The 23,304-nt window shown below is 40.5% G+C and overlaps 1 protein-coding gene across 5 annotated transcripts in view; it reads left to right on the top strand.

Annotated features, from left to right (window-relative positions):
- The window catches only part of SEC24B (SEC24 homolog B, COPII coat complex component), an 80,530-nt gene that overhangs the window by 3,952 nt on the left and 53,274 nt on the right, over nucleotides 1–23,304 (top strand). For all 5 annotated transcript variants that reach the window (XR_005882390.1, XM_040967323.1, XM_040967322.1 and 2 more), the window contains exons 2-3: nucleotides 10,528–11,277; nucleotides 19,505–19,681. Coding sequence is in view for 4 of the 5 variants with exons in the window: in XM_040967323.1 (XP_040823257.1) it covers nucleotides 10,528–11,277; nucleotides 19,505–19,681 (927 nt within the window). In the remaining variant the exon portion in view is untranslated. The remainder of the gene's footprint in view (nucleotides 1–10,527; nucleotides 11,278–19,504; nucleotides 19,682–23,304) is intronic.

Genomic DNA, 23,304 nt, shown 5'->3' with positions numbered 1-23,304 from the left:
TTGCCCCTCTTTCATGTGGCTGCCCCTCTTTATTTTTTTGTGATAAATTCGTCAAATCAGTGAAAACCAAGGAGAGGTGATAAGAACTCCCGCACATAGTTAGCTGGTGGGAGTAGGGTGACAGGCTGTTGCTTGTACTTGCAGCTGCAACAGGAGGCCGTCTGGAGGAACCTGTCCAGTGGTGCCTGACTAACTGTCACAGTTGGAGGATGCCCTGTTGGTGTTTGCTGCAATACTGTTTTTTTTTTTTTTAAAAGATTTATTTTATTTTTATTGGAAAGGCGGATATACAGAGAGGAGAGACAGAGAGGAAGATCGTCCGTCCAATGATTCACTCCCCAAGTGAGCGCAACGGCTGATGCTATGCCGATCCGAAGCCAGAAGCCTCTTCTGGGTCTCCCACGCGGGTGCAGGGTCCCAAAGCTTTGGGCTGTCCTCGACTGCTTTCCCAGGCCACAGGCAGGGAGCTGGAAGGGAAGCGGGGCTGCCGGGATTAGAACCGGTGCCCATATGGGATCCCGGGCGTGCAAGGCGAGGACCTTTAACCACTTGCGCCACCGCGCTGGGCCCTGTTTGTTTGTTTTTTCCAGAAATGATGATGGGAAAGGAAGGGAATAGAGAAGAATTCTGTATTATCATTTACTTTTTGGTTTTTGAACGATTTGTTTATTTTCATTGGAAAGGCAAATATACAGAGTGGAGGCAAGACAGAGGTAGATCTTCCGTCCGATGATTCAATCTCCAAGTGACCACCAATGGCTTGTGCTGCGCCGATTTGAAGCCACAAGCCAGGAGCTTCCTCTGGGTCTCCCACATGGGTGCAAGGTCCCAAGGCTTTGGGCCAGCCTTGACTGCTTTCCCAGGCCACAGACAGGGAGCGGGATGGGAAGCAGGGCTACTGGGGCAGGAACCAGCGTCCGTGTGGGGTCTTGGTGCATGCAAGGCAAGAACTTTAGCCACTAGGCTACTACACCAGGCCCATCTCTTTTTACTTCTAAACTTAATTGCTGTCCTCTCTGCCCACCCCTAACCCATTTAAAAATTTATTTCACTTCATTGAATGAACTGTTTAATTTCTCTCTTAAGCTTCCCTCCTTGGGATTATATTTCATTTTACAGCATATCGATTTTTGGAGTTGCTTATGCTTCTTTTTGAAGCATTCGATACATATTTTTCACCATCTACTTTTTTTGTGTGTGTGTGTGTGATTCCTCCTAATGCTGAGTCCTCAATCATAGGAGAACTGAATGAATATTAGCTTAGTAGCAAATGTGTAACTATGAAATTCTTTTTGTTGACTTGAGTCCTGAAGGCCTTTAAGGACTGGTATGGTGGCTTAGCAACTTAATCCTCCTCCTGCCAGCACTGGGATCCTATATGGGTCCTGGCTATTCCAATTCTTCTTCTTCTTTTTTTTTTTTTTTTAATTATTTTTTATTATTGTTTTATGATAGTTCCATAGGCTCTGGCATGCCTCTCCCCAAATTCCTCCTCCCCCCATTCATTTCCCTCCAGTATTACAACAGTTGTCTTTCATGTACAGTCATAAGTCCATCGTGCTCTTATTGAAGTGTTTCCTGACATTGTAGGCATGGACAGTGTCTGAGAGTCCAGCATTTACTGTCAGGGTATTTGAGCTGCTTCACTGGGAATCATCTTTGGTTTGGATGCAGAGACATACAGTGCTATGTCTCCACATTTACACATGTCAGTCTCCCCTAAACTTCCATTATACATTCCCTTAAATACAGAGCCAGTAAACAAAGTTCACAACAGGGAGAAAAACAGTAAATTTTCATTAACATGAAATTAGAGAACATGCTGCAAAAATACCAGTGTATTGCCTTGCTTACGGACTGGGAGAGCAGCAAAGGGTGGTCCAAATCCTTGGGGCCCTGGGCCCATGTGGGAGTTCCAGAAGAAGGTCCTGGTTTTTGGTTTTGCGGCTTAGCTCTGGCCAATTTTGCCATCTGGGGAGTGAACCAGCAGAAGCTTCTTTCTCAGTTTCTTCTCTATGTAAATTTGCATTTCAAAGAAAAATAAAATGTTTAAGGCCTTAAAAATTTTGGGGTGGGGGGGAAGGGAGAGGAAGCAAGTACTCCAATATAACAGTATGCCCCTCTTATTTTTGTGAATCGCGTGATACTGATTTTTAAATAAAAGTATATGTTCTTCTTTACATATGTACTTTGTAAAATGCTACTTGTGGTTTCTTTCTCTCTTCCTTTCTTTCTTTTTTTTTAAGATTTATGTTTTTTATTGAAAAGTCAGATACACAGAGAGGAGAAGAGACAGAGACGAAGATCTTCCATGTGTGAATTCACTGCCTAAGTGACTACAATGGCCAGAGCTGTGCTGATCTGAAGCCAGGAGCCTCTTCTGGGTCTCCCACATGGGTGCAGGGTCCCAAGGCTTTGGGCCATCCTCGACTGCTTTCCTAGGCCACAGACAGGGAAGTGGACGGGAAGCGGGGCCATTGGGACATGAGCCAGGACCGCTATGGGATCCCAGTGTATGCAAGGCGAGGACCTTAGCCACTAGGCTATCACACTGGACCCTAGTGGTTTCATTTTTTTAAAAAAGATTTTATTTTAGGGCCCGGCGCGGTGGCGCAGTGGTTAGGGTCCTCGCCTTGCATGCCTGGGATCCCATATGGGTGCCGGTTCTAATCCCGGCAGCCCGCTTCCCATCCCGCTCACTTGTGGAGTGAATCATCGGATGGAGGATCTTCCTCTCTGTCTCTCCTCTCTGTATATCTGTCTTTCCAATAAAAAACAATAATAAAAAATTAAATCTTTAAAAAAAAAGATTTTATTTTGAAAGAGAAAACTGGGTGGAGTGGATAGTGAGAGAAATGTGGATACTGGCATTGTAGATGGTGGTTTAATTTGCTATGCCACAATATTGGCCTATGCTTTAGTTGTCAGTAATACAGGGAAGCTGCAGCAGTAATAGGGATTGTTGGAATTCATTATGGGAAATATAAATAGAATACCATTCATTAAGCAATACTGTCTGATCAGGAAACGTGTACAGGGAACGTTCAACTTTGAGAACATAGGCAAAATTTAAAATGATATACATCTCCCAATGTGTCCAAGGTAGGTTCCTGTTCATCACAGCAGCATATGTCTCAGGTTTTCGTGTGCATTTGTAGCTAACCGGAAGGAAACCCTCTCCTGGAGATACCGCTGTGGGTGTTAATGTAACTAAGTTCAGTGTTTCCTTCTGTGCTGATTAATAGATGTCTTAAGTATCCACTCTTTATACAAACAGATGTCCTAGTGCTTGGATTTGATTCTTAGTTTGTATTGCTATTTGTGGTGTCTTTTCATGTCCCCTTAAGTTTCTGAGATTATGGCTGCAATAAGACATTCATTGTCACTAATGGCATTTCAGCTAACTTCCTTTTTCTTATTCATCTGTAAACCGTCAAGTACTTACACAATAAGTGTTGATAGGAATATTTTGATCCAGTCTTCAACAGACTTTCCTAGAAATACAGCATCTTCATAGACAGTGCTGTTGATGGGAGGATCAGCGTCACACTCAGCCCTGAGAAGCTACCGTATCTAATGGGCTGAAGCATGCTCCGAATTGTCTAAACAGTGTGGATAAGTGAAAAGGCTTTGATTTGACCATGGTTTTTGTGCAGAAAATGACATTCTGAGTTTCTGTGCATAGTAAGTTTCCTTGTAGAGTAATTGAGAAGATTATCTTAAAAGAGGTTTTTTTTGTTTTGTTTTGTTTTTTTAAAGATTTATTTTTCACTTTTATTGGAAAGTCAGATATACAGAGAGGAAAGACACAGGAAGATCTTCTGTCTGTTGATTCACACCCCAAGTGAATGGAACTGAGTTGATCCAAACCCAGGAGCCCTGGGCCATCCCTACTGCTTTCCTAGGCCAGAGGCAGGGAGCTGGATGGGAAGCGGGGCTGCTGGGACACGAACTGGAGCCCATATGGGATCCCAGTGCATGCAAGGCAAGGACTTTAGCCACTAGGTGACCATGCCAGGTCCAATAGGTACTGTTTTTAAAAGACCTGGTCCTGGGGGTGATGGGCAGTTTCTGCTTGGGATGCCAGCATCCCATATTGGAGTGCTAGTTCTGGTTGCATCAACCCCTCTTCTTTTTCCATTCCCTGCTGATGCATGGAAGTGGCAGTGGGTGATGGCCTACGTCCTTGGGTCCCTGCCACATACATGAAAGCCAGAGTGGAGTTTTGGCTCCTGCCTTGAGCCTGGCCCGGTCCTCACTGTTGAAGACATGTGGAAGATGCCTTCTTCCTTCTTTCCCTTCCTTACTCTCTCTTCATCCCCTTGTCTCTCATCAGACTGTCTTTCAAACAAATATCTGAATCTTTCTTTAAAAAGCATCTGGTCCTAGTAAATGCTTAGCACTAAGAATTCTCCTTTATTTCATTGCCTTGAGAAGAATGGCAGAGACCATGGCAGTTTTCTTGACCTTGTTCCTGGCAGTAGCATGCAAGAGGCACTCAGTTGATTAAGTGAACTTAGCTTCATATTTCATACTAGCTTTGAAGACTTGCCATTGACTGAATCCGGCCAGCTCCTACCACTTTCTTGTATTTAAGCTTCAGATGCTCTTTTGGTCTTATATGTTTTTTCACTTTTCAGCACCCTCTTCCCATCCCTGCCCTACCACACATACACTATAAAATTTCGTTTTAAAAAATAATATATTTGTTTTTGAAAGGCAGATTTCTAGAGAGAAGGGGAAACAGAAAGATCCTCTATCCACTGGTTCACTCCCCAAATGACTACAGTCACCAAAACCGAGCCAGTTTGAAGCCAGGAGTTTCTTCTGGGCCTCCTACGTGGGGGAAGGGGCCCTCTTCCCTGTCTTCCCAGGCCATTGGCTGGGAGCTGGATGGGAAGTGGAGCAGTGCCCATATGGAATGCAGACACCGCAGATAGAGGATTAGCTTGCTATGGCATGGTGCTGTCTCTTCAGATATAGTCCTGGACAGTTTCTGTTAATAGACTACCTTGGCTATCTTCCTTGTAGGGGGGTGGGTTTCAGTGGTTTCAGGTTTCCTAAAATTGATGGCCGAAAGCCACCTGTCAGGAATTGAGGAAAAGTTGAATGGAGAAGTAAAATAATACCTTGCTTAGCTAGCAATTGGGCTTTCAGTTGTAATAAGGAAAATATAAGAGGTCAGATGTAAATTCCAGTTATGTTATATATAGCTAGATGGCCCTTGTCAGACATAAGTGTCTCACTCTATAAGTATTGATTATTGACTGGGAGCCACATTTCTTTGTCATTATCCAGCATTGTGATAGAATCTTTCTGTGGTTCATTTTCTATGGATCACTTCAAATCCAAACTCTCAAGTGTAGTTTTACTGAACATACTTTTTGTTTTAAACCATGATCAAGTAAAAAAATCATCATTTGTTAGCTGGGTACCCATCTCTATTTTAAGATACTTCTTCCACACATTTGGAACATTTAGATAGTGATAGTGAATAAGGAATGGCAGCGTTCACATATAATGAGAGACTGCTATTCCCATATCTTACCAATTTTAGTTCTTTTGTTTAATAAATTTTACTAGTAATTGCATGTATTTATAGACTAATGTGGATTTCAGTATATGGCCACAATGTCTACTGATGTAGTGCAGCCAACATTTCTCCTTTGTCATTGCTCTGATCAGAGGCTTGAAACATCCTTGTTCCATTAGTTCATACAGTGTGTCCTAGGTTCTCATGACCCACAGTCTCCCTGTATACCAGGAATCTGTTCCTTAATCTAACTGACTTGGTACCCCCTGTCCAGACTTCCCTCTGTCCCTACACATCCCTCCTAGCCTCTAGTAAGCATTACTCTGTGTTCAGGTTGAGTCCTATCTTCTACAGAGGAGGAAGAACGTGTGGCATTTGTCTTATTTCACCTAAGAAGAAAATGTCCTCCAGTTCCTTCCATTTTGCTACAAATGACAGGATTTTTAGAAATGGCTGAATAATATCCCATTTTGGGGTATTATTTCTTTATCTATTCTCTTGATGATGGATAATTTCTTTTGATGATGGGTGATTCAGTTAATTCCATATTTTGGGTATTGTAAACTATGTTGTGATTAACCTGGTGGAGCAGGTAGCTCATTGATAGAATGAGTTCATGTCATGAATACACACATACAGAGTAGTGGGATTACTGTAGCATAACATAATTCTTTTTCTAGTTTTTAAAGAAATTTCCATGCTGTTTTCCATAATGACTGTACTAATTTACGTTATGCTCAGCAACATGTAAGAGTGTACCTTTCTGTATATCCTGGCAGCGTTTTCTGCTTTCTCTGTTTTCATAGTATCTTCTAAGAGGGGAAATGATATCTCAGTTTGCTTTTGACTGCTCTTTTTCTGATGTCTAATGATACTCATTTTGTAAAAATATGTGTGTGTTGGCTGTTCGCGTTTCTTTTTATAGTTGTCTAACTAGGTACTTTTCTATTTCCTTAAGGCTTGGGTTTCTGCTGTTTTCTGAGTTCTGATTAATACTGTGTTTCTTTTCTCTGATGGACTGGGAAGCAAATAGGCTTCCTCCAAAGGGTAATTCTTTTTTTTTTTTTTATTTTATTACAAAGTCAGATATACAGAGAGGAGGAGAGACAGAGAGGAAGATATTCCCTCCGATGATTCACTCCCCAAGTGACCACAATGGCCGATACTATGCCGATCCGAAGCCAGGAGCCGGAACTTCCAGGTCTCCCACACGGGTGCTTGACCCATCCTCAACTGCCTTTCCAGGCCACAGGCAGGGAGCTGGATGGGAAGTGGAGCTGCCAGGATTAGAACCGGCGTCCACATGGGATCCCGGTGCGTTGAAGGCAAGGACTTTAGCTGCTAGGCCACCGCGCCAGGCCCGGGTAATTCATTTTTAATGTATTTAGCAGATAGCTTTTAGAAGAATTATATTTGAGTAGTTTGGACACAGCTCTTGTTATTCCCATTTTCAGATCATGTAGCTTCGATTAGCCAAATTAGTCATTGCCTGGCTAGACATTTAAACAGGGTTTGACTTAGTTTTTCTCATCATTAATAGATTTTGCCAAGAGAATTTTCTGAGTCAATAATGAAAGGTGGCAAAGTCATTTTCTTTTCTTTTTTCTTTTTTTCCCTTTTAAAAAGTGCTTGTTTGAGAAGCAGCACAACAGAGAGACATAGAGGTGACATCTTTCATCTGCTGTTCCACTTCTGAAAGGGCTGCCGTCACTCAGGTGTGGATCAGGCTGAAGCTTGGAGCTAGGAACTTCATTCTGGTCCCCCTTGTGTGTGGCAAGGGCCTAAATACTTGAGCTGTGTTTCATTGCTTTCCCAGATTCGTGAACAGGAAGCTAGATCAGAAGTGAATCAAACTGAGATTCTGATAAGGATGCTGGCATGGTTGCTTGCCATGCCACAATTCTGGCCCTAATCCTTCTTTTACTATATATATATTTTTTAACAAAATTAGCTAATTTTGGTTTGAGCATTATGACATCCCTTGTCAAAGGGGCAGTTCCAGTCTTGGTTTGAATTGCCAGTTCAGTTCTCTTTTATTACAAAAAGGGAAAACAGCTCAGATACTTGGGTTTGTCCTACAAACCTGGAAGACTCAGATGGAATTCCTAACTTTCAGCTTCAGCTTAGCCTAATGCTGGCTGTTATGGCCATTTGGGAAGTGAGCCAGTGAATGAAAGCGTGTGCCCTATATGTATATGTGTGAGTGTGTGTGTCACTCTGCCTTTTAAATGACAGGAAGAGGCCATGAGCTAGCTGAATCTACTGCTTCACTCTCAAGTCCCCATAACAGCAGGGGCTGGGCTGAAGGCAGGAACTCAATCCTTGTCTCTTACATGGATGACAAGGACTCAGCCACTGGGCATTTTTTGCTGTCTCCTAGGTTGCACTTTAGCTGAAAGCTGGAGTTGGGAGTAGAAGCTTGACTTGAATCCAGGCAGATTGATGTGGAATGCTGCCAGTGTCCTAGGAGGCATTAAAAAAAAAAAGATTTATGAATTCATATAAAATGAAGAATCCCAGAGGAAAGGAAAGGCAGAGAGAGAGAGAGGGAGGGAGGAAGAGAGAGAAAGATCCTCCATCTGCTGGTTACTCCCTCACATGTTGCCGCAATGCCTGGGGCTGGACTAGACCAAAGCTAAGCAGCCAGAACTTCCTTTGACTCTCCCACAGGGATGACAGGGACCCAGGGACTTGGGCCATGCTTCACTGTTCTTTCTGGTACAGTAACAGCGAGCTGGATTGGAAGTGGAACAGGTAGAACTTAAATTAGCACTCATATGCCTTACTGGTGCCACAGGCTATGATTTAATCAGGTTACAGTGCTGACCCCTAAGAGGCATTTAAAGGGCTATGCCAAGTGCCTTCTCCATATAAATATATATATTCCTCCTGTATATTTGAAGAAGGTATAGTTATTTCTTGGTATTCTAGTAACAAATCCTTAATAAAATTTAACATTTTTTAAAAAAGATTTATATGTTTATATTAAACACAAAATTATGTAGAGAGCAAGGGGGGAGTGTGTGTGTGTGTGAGTGAGTGAGTGTGTGAGTGTGTGAGTGTGTGAGTGAGTGAGAATGAATGAGAATTTTCCATTTGCTGGTTCACTCCCCAGAGGGCCACAGTAGCCAGTCCAGAGCTGGGCCAAGCCGAAGCCAGGTGCCTGGAACTCCATCTCATGTGGGTTGCTGGGGCACAAAGACTTGGGCTGTCTTCAGTTGTTTTTCTAAACCCATTATCATGAAGCTGGATTGGAAGAGGATAAGCTAGGGTTTGTGCCACAGCTAAAACCCTTAGGCACATTCTTTAGGGTGAAATTGATCATGGAAGGTAACCTGTAAGAAAAGTAAATATTGCACCTAGTGAAAAAATAGAAAGTGATATTTAAATTGTTGTTTTCTGTATGTTTGAAATTATAGAATATAGGTATGACTTTTTTCTTGATTGTCAGCTGTTTGTGTTGGCTTTGGAATATGTATCACATGATGAAAAATGAAGTTTCCAGAACTTTTTTTTTTTATAAATTGAAAATATCCAAGAACTGTAAGTTTTATTCTAAGTTTTCTGTGAAGAAAGTATTTTTATACGTTATTATGGCAAAGAATACAGTAACACTTCTTTTGTTCTACTTGTGCTGATGAATTTCGAACAGGTGTATGAGTTTTTGTTTTTAATGTTGTATTTATTTAAAAGTCAGAGAACTCCATTTGCTGTTTGACTAGTGAAATGCCCTCAACAGCTGGCTGAACCGAATGAAAACTGGAAGCCAGGAGTTCAACCCAGGTCTCCCATATGGGAGGCAGGACCACCATAAATATTCATATGCAAACATGGAAAGCTACCTAGGACATATTAAGTAAAAAAAGAAGCAGGTTATAGAATTATAATATGATTCTATTTGTATGTTTGAAGAAGAAAAATATTATATAAATGCTTATCTATACATACATGGATTGCAAAGGATACACAAGAAGCCACTAACTAGCTCCATCTGGGAACTAGTATTTAGCTACCAGAGAGCAGGGAATTTTGTTTCATAATCATCATTGTTCGAACTTTTGTTTTTCTACAGTGAGTACATTGCTACTTTTATATTTAGGAAACTAACAAAAAGGATTTGTACTTCTTTTTGCTGTATATATATTTCTATATGACAAAATATCCCAAAATTTAGCAACTTAAACCAACAAATGTTTCTTTGAAAGCCAAATAGAGAAAGAATATGAATCTCAAAATCTTTCATGTGCAAACTGGCTCCCTCAGTATTTGCAGGAAGGCTGGGCCAGGCTGAACCAGGAGTCAGAAAGCATCGGGGTCTCCAACAACCCACATGCATCTCAGAAAACCCATAAATTGCTGATGCCTCTTGGGAGCATTAGCAGGATGCTGGATGGGAAATAGGGTTGCCAGTCTCAAACAGATCCTATGATAGGGTGTAATATTGGTCTAACCTGCTTCACAACAGTTGAGCTGCCCCTATCTCAGAGGGGTTTTTTTAGGGTTATAAACTTGGAAACATCTTCTCTGGTTGGTTCTGGCCTAGGGGTTTGAGAGTGTAGTCAGGCTGTGGGCTGGGCTGTAATTACCTCAAGACTCCAAGAGTTTTCAGGGTTTTCCTGTAGCCTACTCATGTGGTTACTGGCTGACCTGGGTTCCTCAGCAGATGGGTCTCTTGGTAGGGCTGTTGACAGCTTGGCAATTTGCTTCTGCCAGGCTCAGTGGTCTGAGAAAAAGAGAGTCCAACACTGGAAGAATCTTGAAAGTGACAAATCATCCCCTCTACTCTTGGTTGCGCAGACCAGTCCTGTTACAACGTGAGGGACTGCTACACAAGGGGGTGAATAACGTGAGATGGGGTGGTTGGGGTCATCTGGATATGTTATGGTGTGTAGCTTGTGACGGAGAAGGAAAATAATTAAATTAACCATTTAAGTGAAAGCTATGTTTTAAATGTTTCTTTACCCGTATCTGTAAATGCTTACTTTTTTTTTCAGGTCCAGCACAAAATCAAATGCAGGTTCCTTCTGGCTATGGAATACATCAAAACTATGTATCTCCCTCAGGACATTATTCTCAAGGACCTGGGAAAATGACCTCATTGCCATTGGATAGCCAGTGTGATGATTACTACTCTGGTCTCTACACAGTACCAACACAAAATGTGATACCTCCCAGCACAACAAACCAACAGCCAGGAGCACAGCAGATGTATGGCAGGGGTCCACCTGCCCCTCACATTGTGGGATCCACTCCAGGATCTTTCCAAGGTGCTGCACCATCAGCATCCCATCTGCATACGAGTGCCTCCCAGTCATATTCCTCTTTTGTGAATCACTACAATAGTCCAGCCATGTACTCTACCAACTCCTCTGTTGCTTCTCAGGGATTTCCCTCTACATGTGGTCATTATGCTATGTCAACTGTTTCTAATGCTGTGTATCCTAGTGCTTCATATCCCTCTCTGCCTGCTGGTGATCCTTATGGGCAAATGTTTACCTCTCCAAATACTCCAGCCATCAGGCCAGTTAAAGATCATTCATTTTCTGGTCAAAAAACAGCTGCCAGCCATCCTTCACTGCTTCCACCTCCACCTCCATCATCACAGCAGCACCACCAGCCTCAGAGTCTGTCAGGATACAATGCTGTGTCATGGTCACCTTCAGGCCTTCCGCAAGCCAATGACAGTCTCATCCGAAACCACGCAGGATCCCTGAATATGTCCAGCAGCAACCCAGCAAGTATTGGTAGGTGGAATGAAAAATAACTAAAGGTTAAAATTTTTTTTTTTTCCAGTCCAGCTATTTACATGAAGGCTAAAGAGAAAGTAGAAAAATAGGAAGTTAACGCACCTAAATTATCGTGTGTTAGTTACTTTCATGGAGGATATGCTTTTTCTACATAAAAACTTTTCTCCTTCACAAATTGATAAACTAAGATGGACTATGGGAACAAGAAAAAATATATACATGACTACTCTGGTGTAGCATGTCTTTCTTATCTTCTGAAGCCAAGTTGTTACACTTGTTTAAAAAGTCTGTATGTTTTTTTTTAAAGTGTGGTGCATAGAATGTATTCATCTTAATTTAGCTGCTGAATTTGAATTTAACATAATCTTTTGAAGTGAATGAAAATGTATGTAAGGAATGGGGGGTTGGACACAGTGTGGTAATTTATGAATAATGTCTATTAAAGTTTCTAACAACGTTAGACAATTTCACTCTTTAAAATCAGAATTTTAACATCAGCTCTGAACTGTATATTTGAATTAAGTACTACAAATACAGAAATGGATGTGCCATTATTTTTAGGCAGATATTACATTCACATTCAAAATGTAAAATAAAAGAAACCTTCAGTGTTATCTCCTTTTAAAATGCATGATGAGGTACTATAACTGGTTCTAGGATCTTAGATTATTTAAAAGTCTACTACAACTATATATGTTTTTGGTGTTATGTTAAGTTAGACTGAACTTACGGGTAGTGCTTCATTTAAGGACATTTATTTACTTTTTGCATATTTTTAAAAAAATCACATACTTTTAAGAAATAATAAGGTAAACTTTGTGTCAAAGTGTAGAATTTTACCAAAAGTTACTTTTAAATTATTTTGAATATTTACTGCTTACTAAGAATCGCATTAATAGCATAATATGAAACAGTAGTGTCCAATTAATAGTGTTTTGCTCTGCACAGTTTTATGTAAGAGGTATTTAATAAACTTCTTGTATAAACATAATAATGAAACAGTTTTATACTGCTGGTATAAAAGCCTTCTTCATATATGAATTTAAGATAAAGTCAGTGAATATTTAATATTGTATTTATCACCTCTGGGTGGTGATGTAGCTGAGCAAAGAAGAGTGACTACCCTGAGGGAGATCATTTTTCTAGGCAAAAAAAATAAAGGGTAGAAATAAACTAGAAAACTGCATTGAAAAGTTGAAACAGTATAGGAGATTAGGTTCAGTTTTGGAAGCTTGAGATATTGCAGAGCTGTGAAATTAATGGTTTTTTTTTTTTGCTTTCTTATAGTCCTGGATTCCTTTAGATTTTCTAAAGCTACATTTGAACTTTATTTTTTTTTCTTGCTTTGTACCCATCACTTGTAGATGTTTCCATATGTACTCTTTGTGCATGTTGAGGTGTCCATCATTATGTTATGGAATCTGATGCTAGCAATTATCCCTCCCCACTCCCTTTTTAAAGAAAATATGATGTAGACATTTTTCTTTATATATAAAGATTTATTATTATTATTATTGGAAAGGCAGAGTTACAGAGAGAAGGAGAGACAGTCTTCCATCTGTTGGTCTACTCACCAAATGGCTGCAACGACTGGAGCAGGTTAGTTAGAAGCTAGTCCTACGTAGGTGCATGGGCCCAAAATAACCTAAACTTGGGCCGTTTTCTGTTGCCTTCCCAGGCACATTAGCAGGGAACTGGATCTGAAGTGAGCAGCTGGGGCTTGAACCAATAGCCATATGGGATACTGGTGCTGCATGTGGAGGCTTAACCCAGTTGTACCCTGGCACTGTCCCCAGTGCTTACCCTTTCTTTAATATATCAATTGTTTTGATTTCTGTTGGGCTACAGCATTCAATCTGTATGTACTCAGTAGCTGGTAAGAGTTTAGATAGGCAAGGTTTAGATACATCAGGTTTATGTTTCAGTTTCTTCTGTGAACAGTGTGGTAGGTAACTATAGAAGGAAGAACTTGGAAGAAAGAGCATCTAGAAGGGAGTTACTACAACTACTGAGCTGCAGGATGCTGAATGGGCTGAGATTCTTTCAGACAGATGACATGATGACAGAGGATTTGAAGGATTTGTTGATATAATCTGTGAAGGAAAAGGATAAAAGATAACTTAAAACTCTAGTAATTGGTGGTAACATTCACTGAAGACTTACTTCGTCTTTACTGGAATTCTATGCACACTTGCTTAAGGTTCACTTTTATAGTGTACAAAAGTTGGATTTTTTTTGTTGTTCTTAAATTTATTTGAGAGGGCCCAGAACAGTACCCTTGCAGCTGAGGTCCTTGCCTTGCACAGAGATTCCTCTCATAAGGGCTCCAGTTCGTGTTTTGGCTGCCCCACTTTCCATCCATCTCCCTGCTTGTGGCCTGGGAAAGCAGTTGAGGATGGCCCAAAGCCTTGGGACCCTGCACCTGCATGGGAGACCTGAAAGAAGCTCCTTGCTCCTGGCTTCCAATTGGCTCAACTCCAGCTATTGCATCATTGCAGCCACTTGGGGAGTGAATTAGCAGATGGAAGATCTTCCTCTGTCTCTTCTCTCCATATGTGTGACTTTCCAATTAAAAAAAAAAAAAAGACTTGATCCATATCCTCATAATGTTTATAGTCCACTTGAAACTAAAACGAATTCTTCTCCCTAGCATTGGATTAGTAAAAATTTGAAAAATGCTAAAGATGCTGAAAAACTGAAGAGACACCAATTCGCACTCGCTAACTGTTGGTGGGAGGGTATACTGGTTCAGTATGTTGGGAGATAGCCACATCCTAAGGCTTGTCTCTCCCTTTGGACTCCAAAGAAGGCTTCCTCAAGGTTTGTGCTTACAGGGTACCTGGGAATCTTGCTAAAATGGAGGCTTTAATTCACTGGGTATGGTATGGCTTGGCTCATTTTTCAAGCTTCTGCTTGTGATGCATGTTTCTAGTTCGTAGGCTACATTTGAAAGACAAAGGTCCTAGGTGCTGGGTTTTTTTTCTGGCTGTGCAGCACTTTGTTTTGGAATAGTTGGGCTAAATTAAGCAGAGTTCTCCCTAGGTCGAACACCACAATCCTGCTCCCACCCCACAGTTAATCCTGTAGGTAAGGTACTCCTGCCTTCCCTGTCTGAGCTGTGGCATGTAGACTGAGAAGCCCTGCCCTAGAGCAACTTGCACATCCATGTAAGGGACATGTTCCCCAATGTTCAAACCTTCAGTGTTTGTGAAAACAAACAGTTGGAAACAAAAAGACAGTTTGTAGTAGTTTGGATAATTATATTTCCGTAGATTTCTTAGTTGCAGTGAAATAGAGCTAGGAAAATGTGCTTAGGACACTGCCAAATCCCATAAATGCAACAGGAAATCACAGAGGAATACAAACACATGGAGTCTGCTGGTTAACTGAGTTTAAAGGAAAAATAGGTGTTTGATACAGTAGTGCCTGAGATACCACATGAGATACCCACCTGCCGTATCTTGAGTGACTGGGTTCAAGTCCTGGCCCCACTTCTGATTCCAGTTTCCTGCTAATGCACCTTCTGGAATGCAACAAACGAGGGCTCTAGAATTGGGTTCCTTTACTTACACAGAAGACTTGGATTGAATTCTTGACTGCTGGATTTGTCCTGGCTTTTTGTAGGCACTAGGGAAGTGAATCAACAGATGGAGAATAAAAATTGGAAAATCATTTAAGGGAAACTGATATGTTTGGTAAAATATTTAAAAAGAAAAGGAAGGAAAAATCAGCTTAGTTTGAGGAGGCAAAAGAGTTTGCTGAGAGCTTGGAGAGCAGTGGGAGGGTTTAGTAGTCTCGTACTTCAGGTTGGCATCTTGTTCGATGACACATTGCATGTATGGCATTAGTCTTATGAAGTAAATGTAGCTGAAAAGTTCCTAGTGTCTAGTTATGTTGTAGTCATCATAATATTATTCTCGTGTGTGGTGGTACTGATGTAAACAGTTTCACTGTGCTGCTAGTTATATAAAAGTGTATCACCTGGAATTCTGTACAGTATTTAGTACTTGAAGATGAGTAATTATGGTGTTTGCTGTATTTTTTTTTTTTTTTTACCGTGAGTTTAGTGTTACTATTTGTATAAAAACAGTAAAGCTGTTTGTTGTTACACTGGAGGCAGCACCATATAGCTCAGATTCATTGCATCTCCTGATTGCATCAGTTTCTCTTGTGTTCAGGATCATAACTTCGTGTTTTGTTCATCGTTTCCCTATGAGCAGTAGACTGTACCTTGTCTATACCATTTGGCCTAGCTGTGTGCAAGGATACCCTGTAACACTTGTATGGTGATCCAGTTGTCTCCTAGTGATTTCTCAAACATTCCTGTTGTTAAGTAACATATGAGTATATTTTCAAAGTTGAATGCTGAATTCATGTATATTTTTTTAAGATTTAATTTATTTTTACTTGAAAGGGTTTTAGAGAAAATGAGAGTCAGAAGAAGAGGTATTCCCTCTCTTGATAAGCTCTCAAAAAAGGCCACAGTGGCCAAAGTGAGCTGATCAAAGCCCAGGAACTAGGAGCTTCTTCCAGGTTTCCCACATTGGAGCAGGATCCCTACAACTTGTGCCATCTTCTCTTGCTTTCCTAGGCATATTAGCAGGGAGCTGCATCAGAAGTGGAGCAGCTGGGGTTCAAACCAGTGTCCATAGAGGATGTTGGTGCCTCAGGTAGAAGCTTAGCTTATTATGCCGCAGCTCCAGCCCCATGGATATTTTACTTTTTATTTTTTTTTTTTAAGAAGGTTTGGTTATTTTTATCTGAAGGGCATATTTTACAGAGATGGATAGGGAGAGGTTTTCCATCTGCTGGTTCACTGCCCAAATGATCACAGTGGCCAGAGCTGAACCGATCTGAAGCTAGGAGCCAGGAGCTGCTTCTTGGTTTCCCACATGAGCTCATGATCCCATGGACTTGCAGCATCCTGTGCTGCTTTTCCAGGCCATAAGCAGAGAGCTTGATCAGAAGTGGAGAAACAGGGCATGAATTGGCACCTCTATGGGATGCTGGTGCCACAAGGCTGAGGATTAGCCAGATGTGCCAATGTGTTTGCCCCTCTTTTACTATGCTTTAACCTGTGTATATTAATGTATGTGTGCATACTGTACACTTATAGTCCTAGTTGAAAATTATTGAATTTTCTTAGTTATTAGTTGTATGAAGTTAATTATTTATCACTGCTGTGCTTAAAGTTTACTGTGCATTATTTATGGCTATTGGTTCAAGCCCCAGCTGCTCACTTCAGATCCAGTTCCCTGCTAATGTGCCTGGGAAGGCAACAGAAAACGGCCCAAGTTTAGGTTATTTTGGGCCCATGCACCTACGTAGGACTAGCTTCTAACTAACCTGCTCCAGTCATTGCAGCCATTTGGTGAGTAGACCAACAGATGGAAGACTGTTATTGTTATTGGAAAGTATTGCTTTCAGAGTTTTGTGGGTTGGCTGCAAAATTGTTTGCTGTTTTTCCTGGATCTACTTTAGATGGAGGGTTTACTGGGCCAGAAGATCCCGGAAGGCTTCACTTACATGTCTAACAATGGATGGAGACTCTTTCCTAGGATGCTGAGGTCTTTCTGTGCGTGATAGACACTACAGTGTTTGATGAGCAGAAATGCACAAGCTGCAATGTCTCCTGTGCCTGAAGTTCTGGCCTTTTCTCCTGCTGCATTCTGTTGATTAAAGCTAGTTGCAGGGTTAGCTCAGACTTAACAAGTGGGAAAATAGACTCTACCACAAACTGCAACATACTGTGATGTTTTCCATCCCCACAGTGACAATCTTCTTCCTGCTTAAAGTAATGAAGCGATCAGCATGTTGAAGGCTATTTTCCTTCTAGCTTCTCTTCCATTCTTCATGTTTAGAGCATGTTCATGCTATTAGACATACAACACATTTGGCTCAGTCACTATATTCCTAGAGCTGAGTTTACTTATATATACATGTAATTACCTATCTGTAAATAGATGTACATGTATATATGCATATTTAACAGTATGTAGATACTACTGACCACTGCTTTTTGCCATAGATTTTCCAACTATTGCTTAACTGGATGCTTTTCTAAAACAGTGTTTACATAGATGGGAGGGATGCCCATGTGGTCTCCTATTAGGGTTGGGAGGATGAAGGTATGCAGGAGGGTGAGTGGGACAACTGTTTCAATTGTTTTTTCTTTTTTCTCCTGTGCCTTCAGGGAGGGAAGAGAAGGCAGCGACTCCTTATTGTCAAACTATATGAGCGCCCAGGGATGGGGGGGATTGTCATTTGATGATCCTTTAGAGACCCTGATGTGGGGAAGAGTATTCTGAGGATGTTACTGAAACGCTTTTGATAATTCTAAGATGTTGTCAGCTTCATTGCACCAGGGTTGAGAAAATCTTTCCAAAGTCTTGGCTAGCCAAGCCACGTTAGTGCTTCCAAAGGTTCAGGAACATGTTGCAGAGCTTGGCAGGGGGAGTAGTCCAGCCTGTCTCCTCTCCATCCTCTGCCAAGGCACTTGGTGATCTCTACTGGCCTACATGAGCTTGTTGTCATATTCCTATGTGCATCTGGGCATGTTGTGCACTGTGCAGGCCTCAGCAACTGAGGAGGTCAGTCCAGACACATGCGCTGCAAGATGGGACCATGTATCTTGTGATTTTCTCTGTGACTAGTGACCTAGCTGTTGAGTCCCCCAAGGAACCTCAACTGGGTGACCTCAGACTTGACTCTTGCGTGCACCGCCAGTGCAGGGTCAGGTTCAGTCCATCACTTGAACCAAACTGGATAATCTTAAGGTTCGTTTATTTATTTGTCTGAAAGAGTTAAAGAGAAAAGAGAGACATAGCGTGATAATAACATTTACTAGTTTACTTACCAAATGGCTTCAAAGACCAGGATGATTCTCCTCACATTGTTGCAGGAGTCTAAACACTTGGACCGTCTTCTGCTGCTTTTCCCAAGCTTTTAGTGGCAACTGGATCAAAAGCGGCGTTGCCAGAATTCAAGCCAGCACCCTTACAGGATGCCAACATTGCAGGCAGTGTATTAACTCACTATACCACAATGCCAACCCCATTTCGCATTTTTGTCCCATAGGAGATAGGGGTGATTTGAGCTATCGCAAAGGCTTACTATGAATCATGTGTAGTTTATTCCAGAAGTCTAGCCTGCTGTTAATATTCCTTTCCTTACATGTGAGAATAGGCATATGGTTCGAAACAGCGAATGAGAAGTGACAGTTTGCAGCGCAGAATGAGAACTGAGCTGGAAACGTGTGGAGTTCAAGAATTACATTACTGCTGAGGCGAATAACCTCTATGAATTTTCTTTCTAGGGAAACCAATGTTTTTTTCTTTTTTTGTTAAAGATTTATTTTTATTATTTTTTTATTGGAAAGGTGGATATAGAGAGAGGAAAGACAGAGAGGAAGATCTTCCGTCCGATGATTCACTCCCCAAGTGAGCGCAATGGTCGATGCTATGCCAATCCGAAGCCAGGAGCCTCTTCCAGGTCTCCCACGCGGGTGCAGAGTCCCAAAGCTTTGGGCTGTCCTTGACTGCTTTCTCGGGCCACAGGCAGGGAGCTGGAAGGGAAGCGGGGCTGCCGGGCTAGAACCGGTGCCCATATGGGATCTTGGGCGTGCAAGGCGAGGACCTTAAACACTGCGCCACCGCGCTGGGCCCGATACCATTGTATTGTACAGTAACTAGTAGTAGTGATCACTAGTAAAGAAAAGCTGCTTTGGGTTTATTTTGTTGAAGAAGATAAACAAGATTGTGAAACATGTTAGGAAAATTGCAATTAAAAATCAAAAAACAAGGTATTTGACCTAAAAATTAAAATGTCCATATGCCATATCAGAGTGCATGGATTCAGTACCTACCTGTGGCTTGTGACTTCAGCTTCCTGCTATATAGACCCTGGAAGGCAGTGATGGGCGTCTGTCACCCAAGTGGAGTTTGGACACTGGGGGAACAAATCAGCAGAATGAATCTCTCGGGATGCATGTAGGCAAAAAGTTGTAGCAGAAGCAGAACCAGGATTTGAAGCAGCACTCCTTGTCCAGGACATAGATGTTCCAAGTGGTACCTTTACATTAATTAAACATTTGCATAGATACTTTTTAGATAAATGATGCCATCAGAGTTCCTAGGAGATCTTCAAATAAGCTGTGTTTTTCATTAATCCTGTTTTAGGATGTTTCAACTTTATTGTTGCTAATGAAATAGTTTCTTCTTTTCAGTTGCAGACTCTTCATCCTATCCTGTTACACAAAATGTTCATTCTTCTAAGTCCAGCCCAGTAGTATCTACTGGTGTGTCAGGAGTTTCCTCATCAAGAATTCCTCCCACTGCAAATCACCCAGTTGAACCTACGGCCTCGGTTACTACACAGCCATCAGACCTGTTACAGCAGAAAGGTATTTGAGAAACTTATTATTATTTTATACACACATGCAGTCATACTCAAGTAACTGAAGATGTCAACAGTATTGCCGTAATTTCTAAAAAGTATAAAGGAATTTCTGTTCTAGCCACATATAACTTTCATTTTCTCTGCTAGTTTCAACCCTCTGTTTATGTTGATATATTTTACATTGCAATCAAAAACATTTACATGTTTTTTTAAATTTTATGAGGTTGTATGTAGTTCTGTTTATCAGTGTAGTCTTTTTAATCTTTTACATGGCTAATCATCACTGTGGTGATATGATTTCATAATTCATTTATTATTGGACATATACTTCCTTTCCTGTTTTTTTTTAAACATTAGGGGAAAGCAGCCAAGATTTCCTTATTTAATGACTCTCCGTAGCCTATATTCTAGTGTCTGAGCTTATCATTATTGTTAGTAGAAAATAACCTTTGACACAGTTTTGAGAATAAGGATGAGAATGAAACTATAACCCCACACAAGCATCATTGACTAGCTATATGATTTATGTGTTTATATAATTGCCAGGTGTTAAATAATTAGCAGTTAATAAAGTGTCATGTTTGGACCTTGCTTCCCCAAAATTTCTTCTTTGGGGAGTAGTTGTTACTTTTCTCTAGCCCTAAATTGCAAATGATAGATGTTTCTGGTTAGCATACTGTACGTTTGGTTAGAGATTTCTGTTTTTAGGAATCTGATTTGTATTCCACACAACAACCATTATAATGTGTTAGGGACTAAACTCCTATGTAATGACAGCTCCCACCTTTAGTATAAAATTCTGTTATGTTGTGAAACTCGGAAAAGGAAAATACATAATAAATTCTTTGAGAGCTGGTGTGGCATATGGGTTAAACCACTGCCTGAGATGCTGGTGTCTTGCACTGGAGTGCCAGTTTGAGTGTCAGCTGCTCAGTTTTTGATTCAGCTCCTTGTTAAGGTGTTTGGGAAAACAACAGAAGATGGTGCAAGTACTTGGACCCCTGCCCTCTATGTGGGAGACCCAGTGGAGTTCCAAGTTTCATGACTTCGATTTGGCTCAGCCCTGGGCGTTACAGTCATTTCAGAGGGAACCAACAATGGAATCTCTCTCTCACTCTAGCTCTGTTTCTTTCTCTCAGTGCATCTCAGTGTCAGTGCTTGTTGAACTCTGTCACTGACTTTGAAATAACTGGGACGTGTGGGAAGTCATGAGTGGTTTCCCCCATTGTGTCTCCCCTTCCCCCAGGAACAACAAGAAAAAATAGCAAATTTGGAAGCAATGAGTTTACCTAATTTTCCCTAAACCTCGATCCTTCCCACCCTGATCAGCTATGCAGTCATTATTAAAAAATTTTAAAAGGACACAAAAAAATAAATGGGAAATCTTCAAAAAGAAAATTTGCCTTCAAAGTGAAGAGCCAGTGGAAAAGTTTTTCCTATCAAGACTAGAATAAGCTTAAGGGTGGGGCATAGTCCATAGTAGATGAAAGATACCTTCTCGTGTCTGTATTCTGCATTGATGCCCAATTCTCTTTTCTTAGATGTTCTCCTTTTTGACCCTTTACACTGTTGATTTCTTTCTTCTTTCTGTTTCCTTTGTGACCATCTTAGTTTAAATACTGTCCTACCATTTTACTATAAAGATTGTTTTGTAAACCATTTTTCCACTAAAGAATTAGTTTTTTCTTTATTCTTTATTTTTTTCTTCCCTTTATTAGACACTTATAATATGCCAGTAATATTATCTCATTAGTCCTCATTTTAATACTGTCCTATAGATTATTATTCTTATTTTACGCACACAAAAAATGGCATTTGTGGCAATTAAGAACTTGGCCTAGAACCACAAATTAATAAGTAACAGAGTGGAAGACTTTTAGTTGAAGCTGTTTATAAAATGAGAGATTTTTTCTTGAAGATAAGTATCTTGATTTGCCTAAGAGTAGCTCCTTGCTTAAGTTAAAAAAAAAAAAACAACACTGGAGACACTTGAATTATAGTTGTAGCTTTTATTATTGCTTCTCTGTTGTTTTCATTTGTTTTTAAATTTTTATGTTATTTTAAAGGCAGGGAGCTTAACAGACAGCCAGTTCTTCCATCTCCATCCACTGATTAACTTCCTGAATGCCTGCAGCAACCAAAGCTGGGCCAGTTGGAAGTGAGGTACTGGAAACTCAGTCCAGGTTCTGCATGTGGACAAGGACCCTAAACTGCTGGAATAATCAGCAGCTCCCTGCCTGGGAGCGCATGATCAGGAAGCTGAACTCGGGAGTGGAGTAACCTGAACTCAGACATTGATATAGGAGTAGGTTTCCCCAGTCCTTGCTTCACTAATGTGGCAGATGTCTGTCCTTCCCTTTTCCTTAGGTAGTCAGCTGTCCTCTTAGTGGCCTTTTGCTTTTGGTTAGAGCTAAGTTACACTGCTTAATGCTTCTGTGAGTCAGGGCTGCGGTGTATCATTATTCAAGTTGTAGTTACAAGTTGTATTTGCAGTTCTGCAGCGTACCACAGGGTATGCTGTGGGCCTCATCACTCTATAAAAATTTTATTCTCCTGCAGCAAGGAGCCCTTTGATTTGTTCTTCCAGTATAAGCTTTTTTTTTTTTTTTTTGCTGCTTATTAAAACATCGTGTCTTTGCTTGAGTATTCCCTAAAAAACATTTAAAAATAATGTAACCACTTGAACAAGTTTTATATTTTACACTAAAATTGAAATTATGTGATATGTGGACTTTTGAAAACAAAGATATTACGTTATTCTTGCAGATGTTTCTGCTACAATGATGCAATCATATTTAAAAAAAATAGCTAAGCCCTTCTTTAGTTGAAAAGTTCACTTTTTTCCTTTCCATGGAGCAACAACCATGTCCTAAATTTGAAAAAATAGTATTTATTGAGGTAGATGCTTTTTAAAATGATTCTGTTGTACTTTTCTGACACCGAAATACACAAATTAAAATTGAAATTTTGTTTTCTTGTATGTGACCATAAAAATCTAAATATTGCTTTTTTTCTTTTTGCGTTAAGCAGTCATTACAAACACTGATGATAGTCATAGTTGATCAAAACAATACCAATATCATGATTTTTATTATTTGTATAGAAAATGTATTTTTCATTAATATGTATACATTTACTGAGATGGATACACTCACACTCATACCTCTTCTTCCCGTGGCATTATATCTTGGTCTTTATTATATTATGGTAATGTTCAGATCAACTTGATTTCTACTTTCCATAAATGTAATTGCTAAGAAACTTTGTTCACGGAAATTAAGTAAAATGATATTGGAAGAGCTTTACTAAAGCAATTTTTGCTTTTTTTTTTTTAACTTTTTTTTAGTATTCTGAGTTACGTTTCAGAATTGTTGTTATAGCTGGCTTTGTGGCACTGCACATTAAGCCCTTTCTTGCAAGCCAGCATCCTATAGTAGTGTGTTGATTGCTCTGCTTCCAATTTGGCTACTTTCTAGCATACTTGTTAGGCAGCAGAAAACCGAAAGAGTGCTGGGACTCCTATCACCTGTATGAGAGAATGATGTTCTGGCTGTTGGCTTCAGCATAGTTCAGCCTGAATGTTGCAGCTATTTGGAGAGTAAACCAGCAAATAGAAGATTGATTTCT

The sequence above is a fragment of the Ochotona curzoniae genome, unplaced genomic scaffold (genome assembly GCF_017591425.1).
Source record: "Ochotona curzoniae isolate NIBS_2020 unplaced genomic scaffold, NIBS_Ocur_1.0 scaffold_4506, whole genome shotgun sequence".
Taxonomy (NCBI): Eukaryota; Metazoa; Chordata; class Mammalia; order Lagomorpha; family Ochotonidae; genus Ochotona; species Ochotona curzoniae.
The sequence above is the reverse complement of the archived record's forward strand: the minus strand, read 5'-3'. Positions and strand labels throughout refer to the sequence as shown.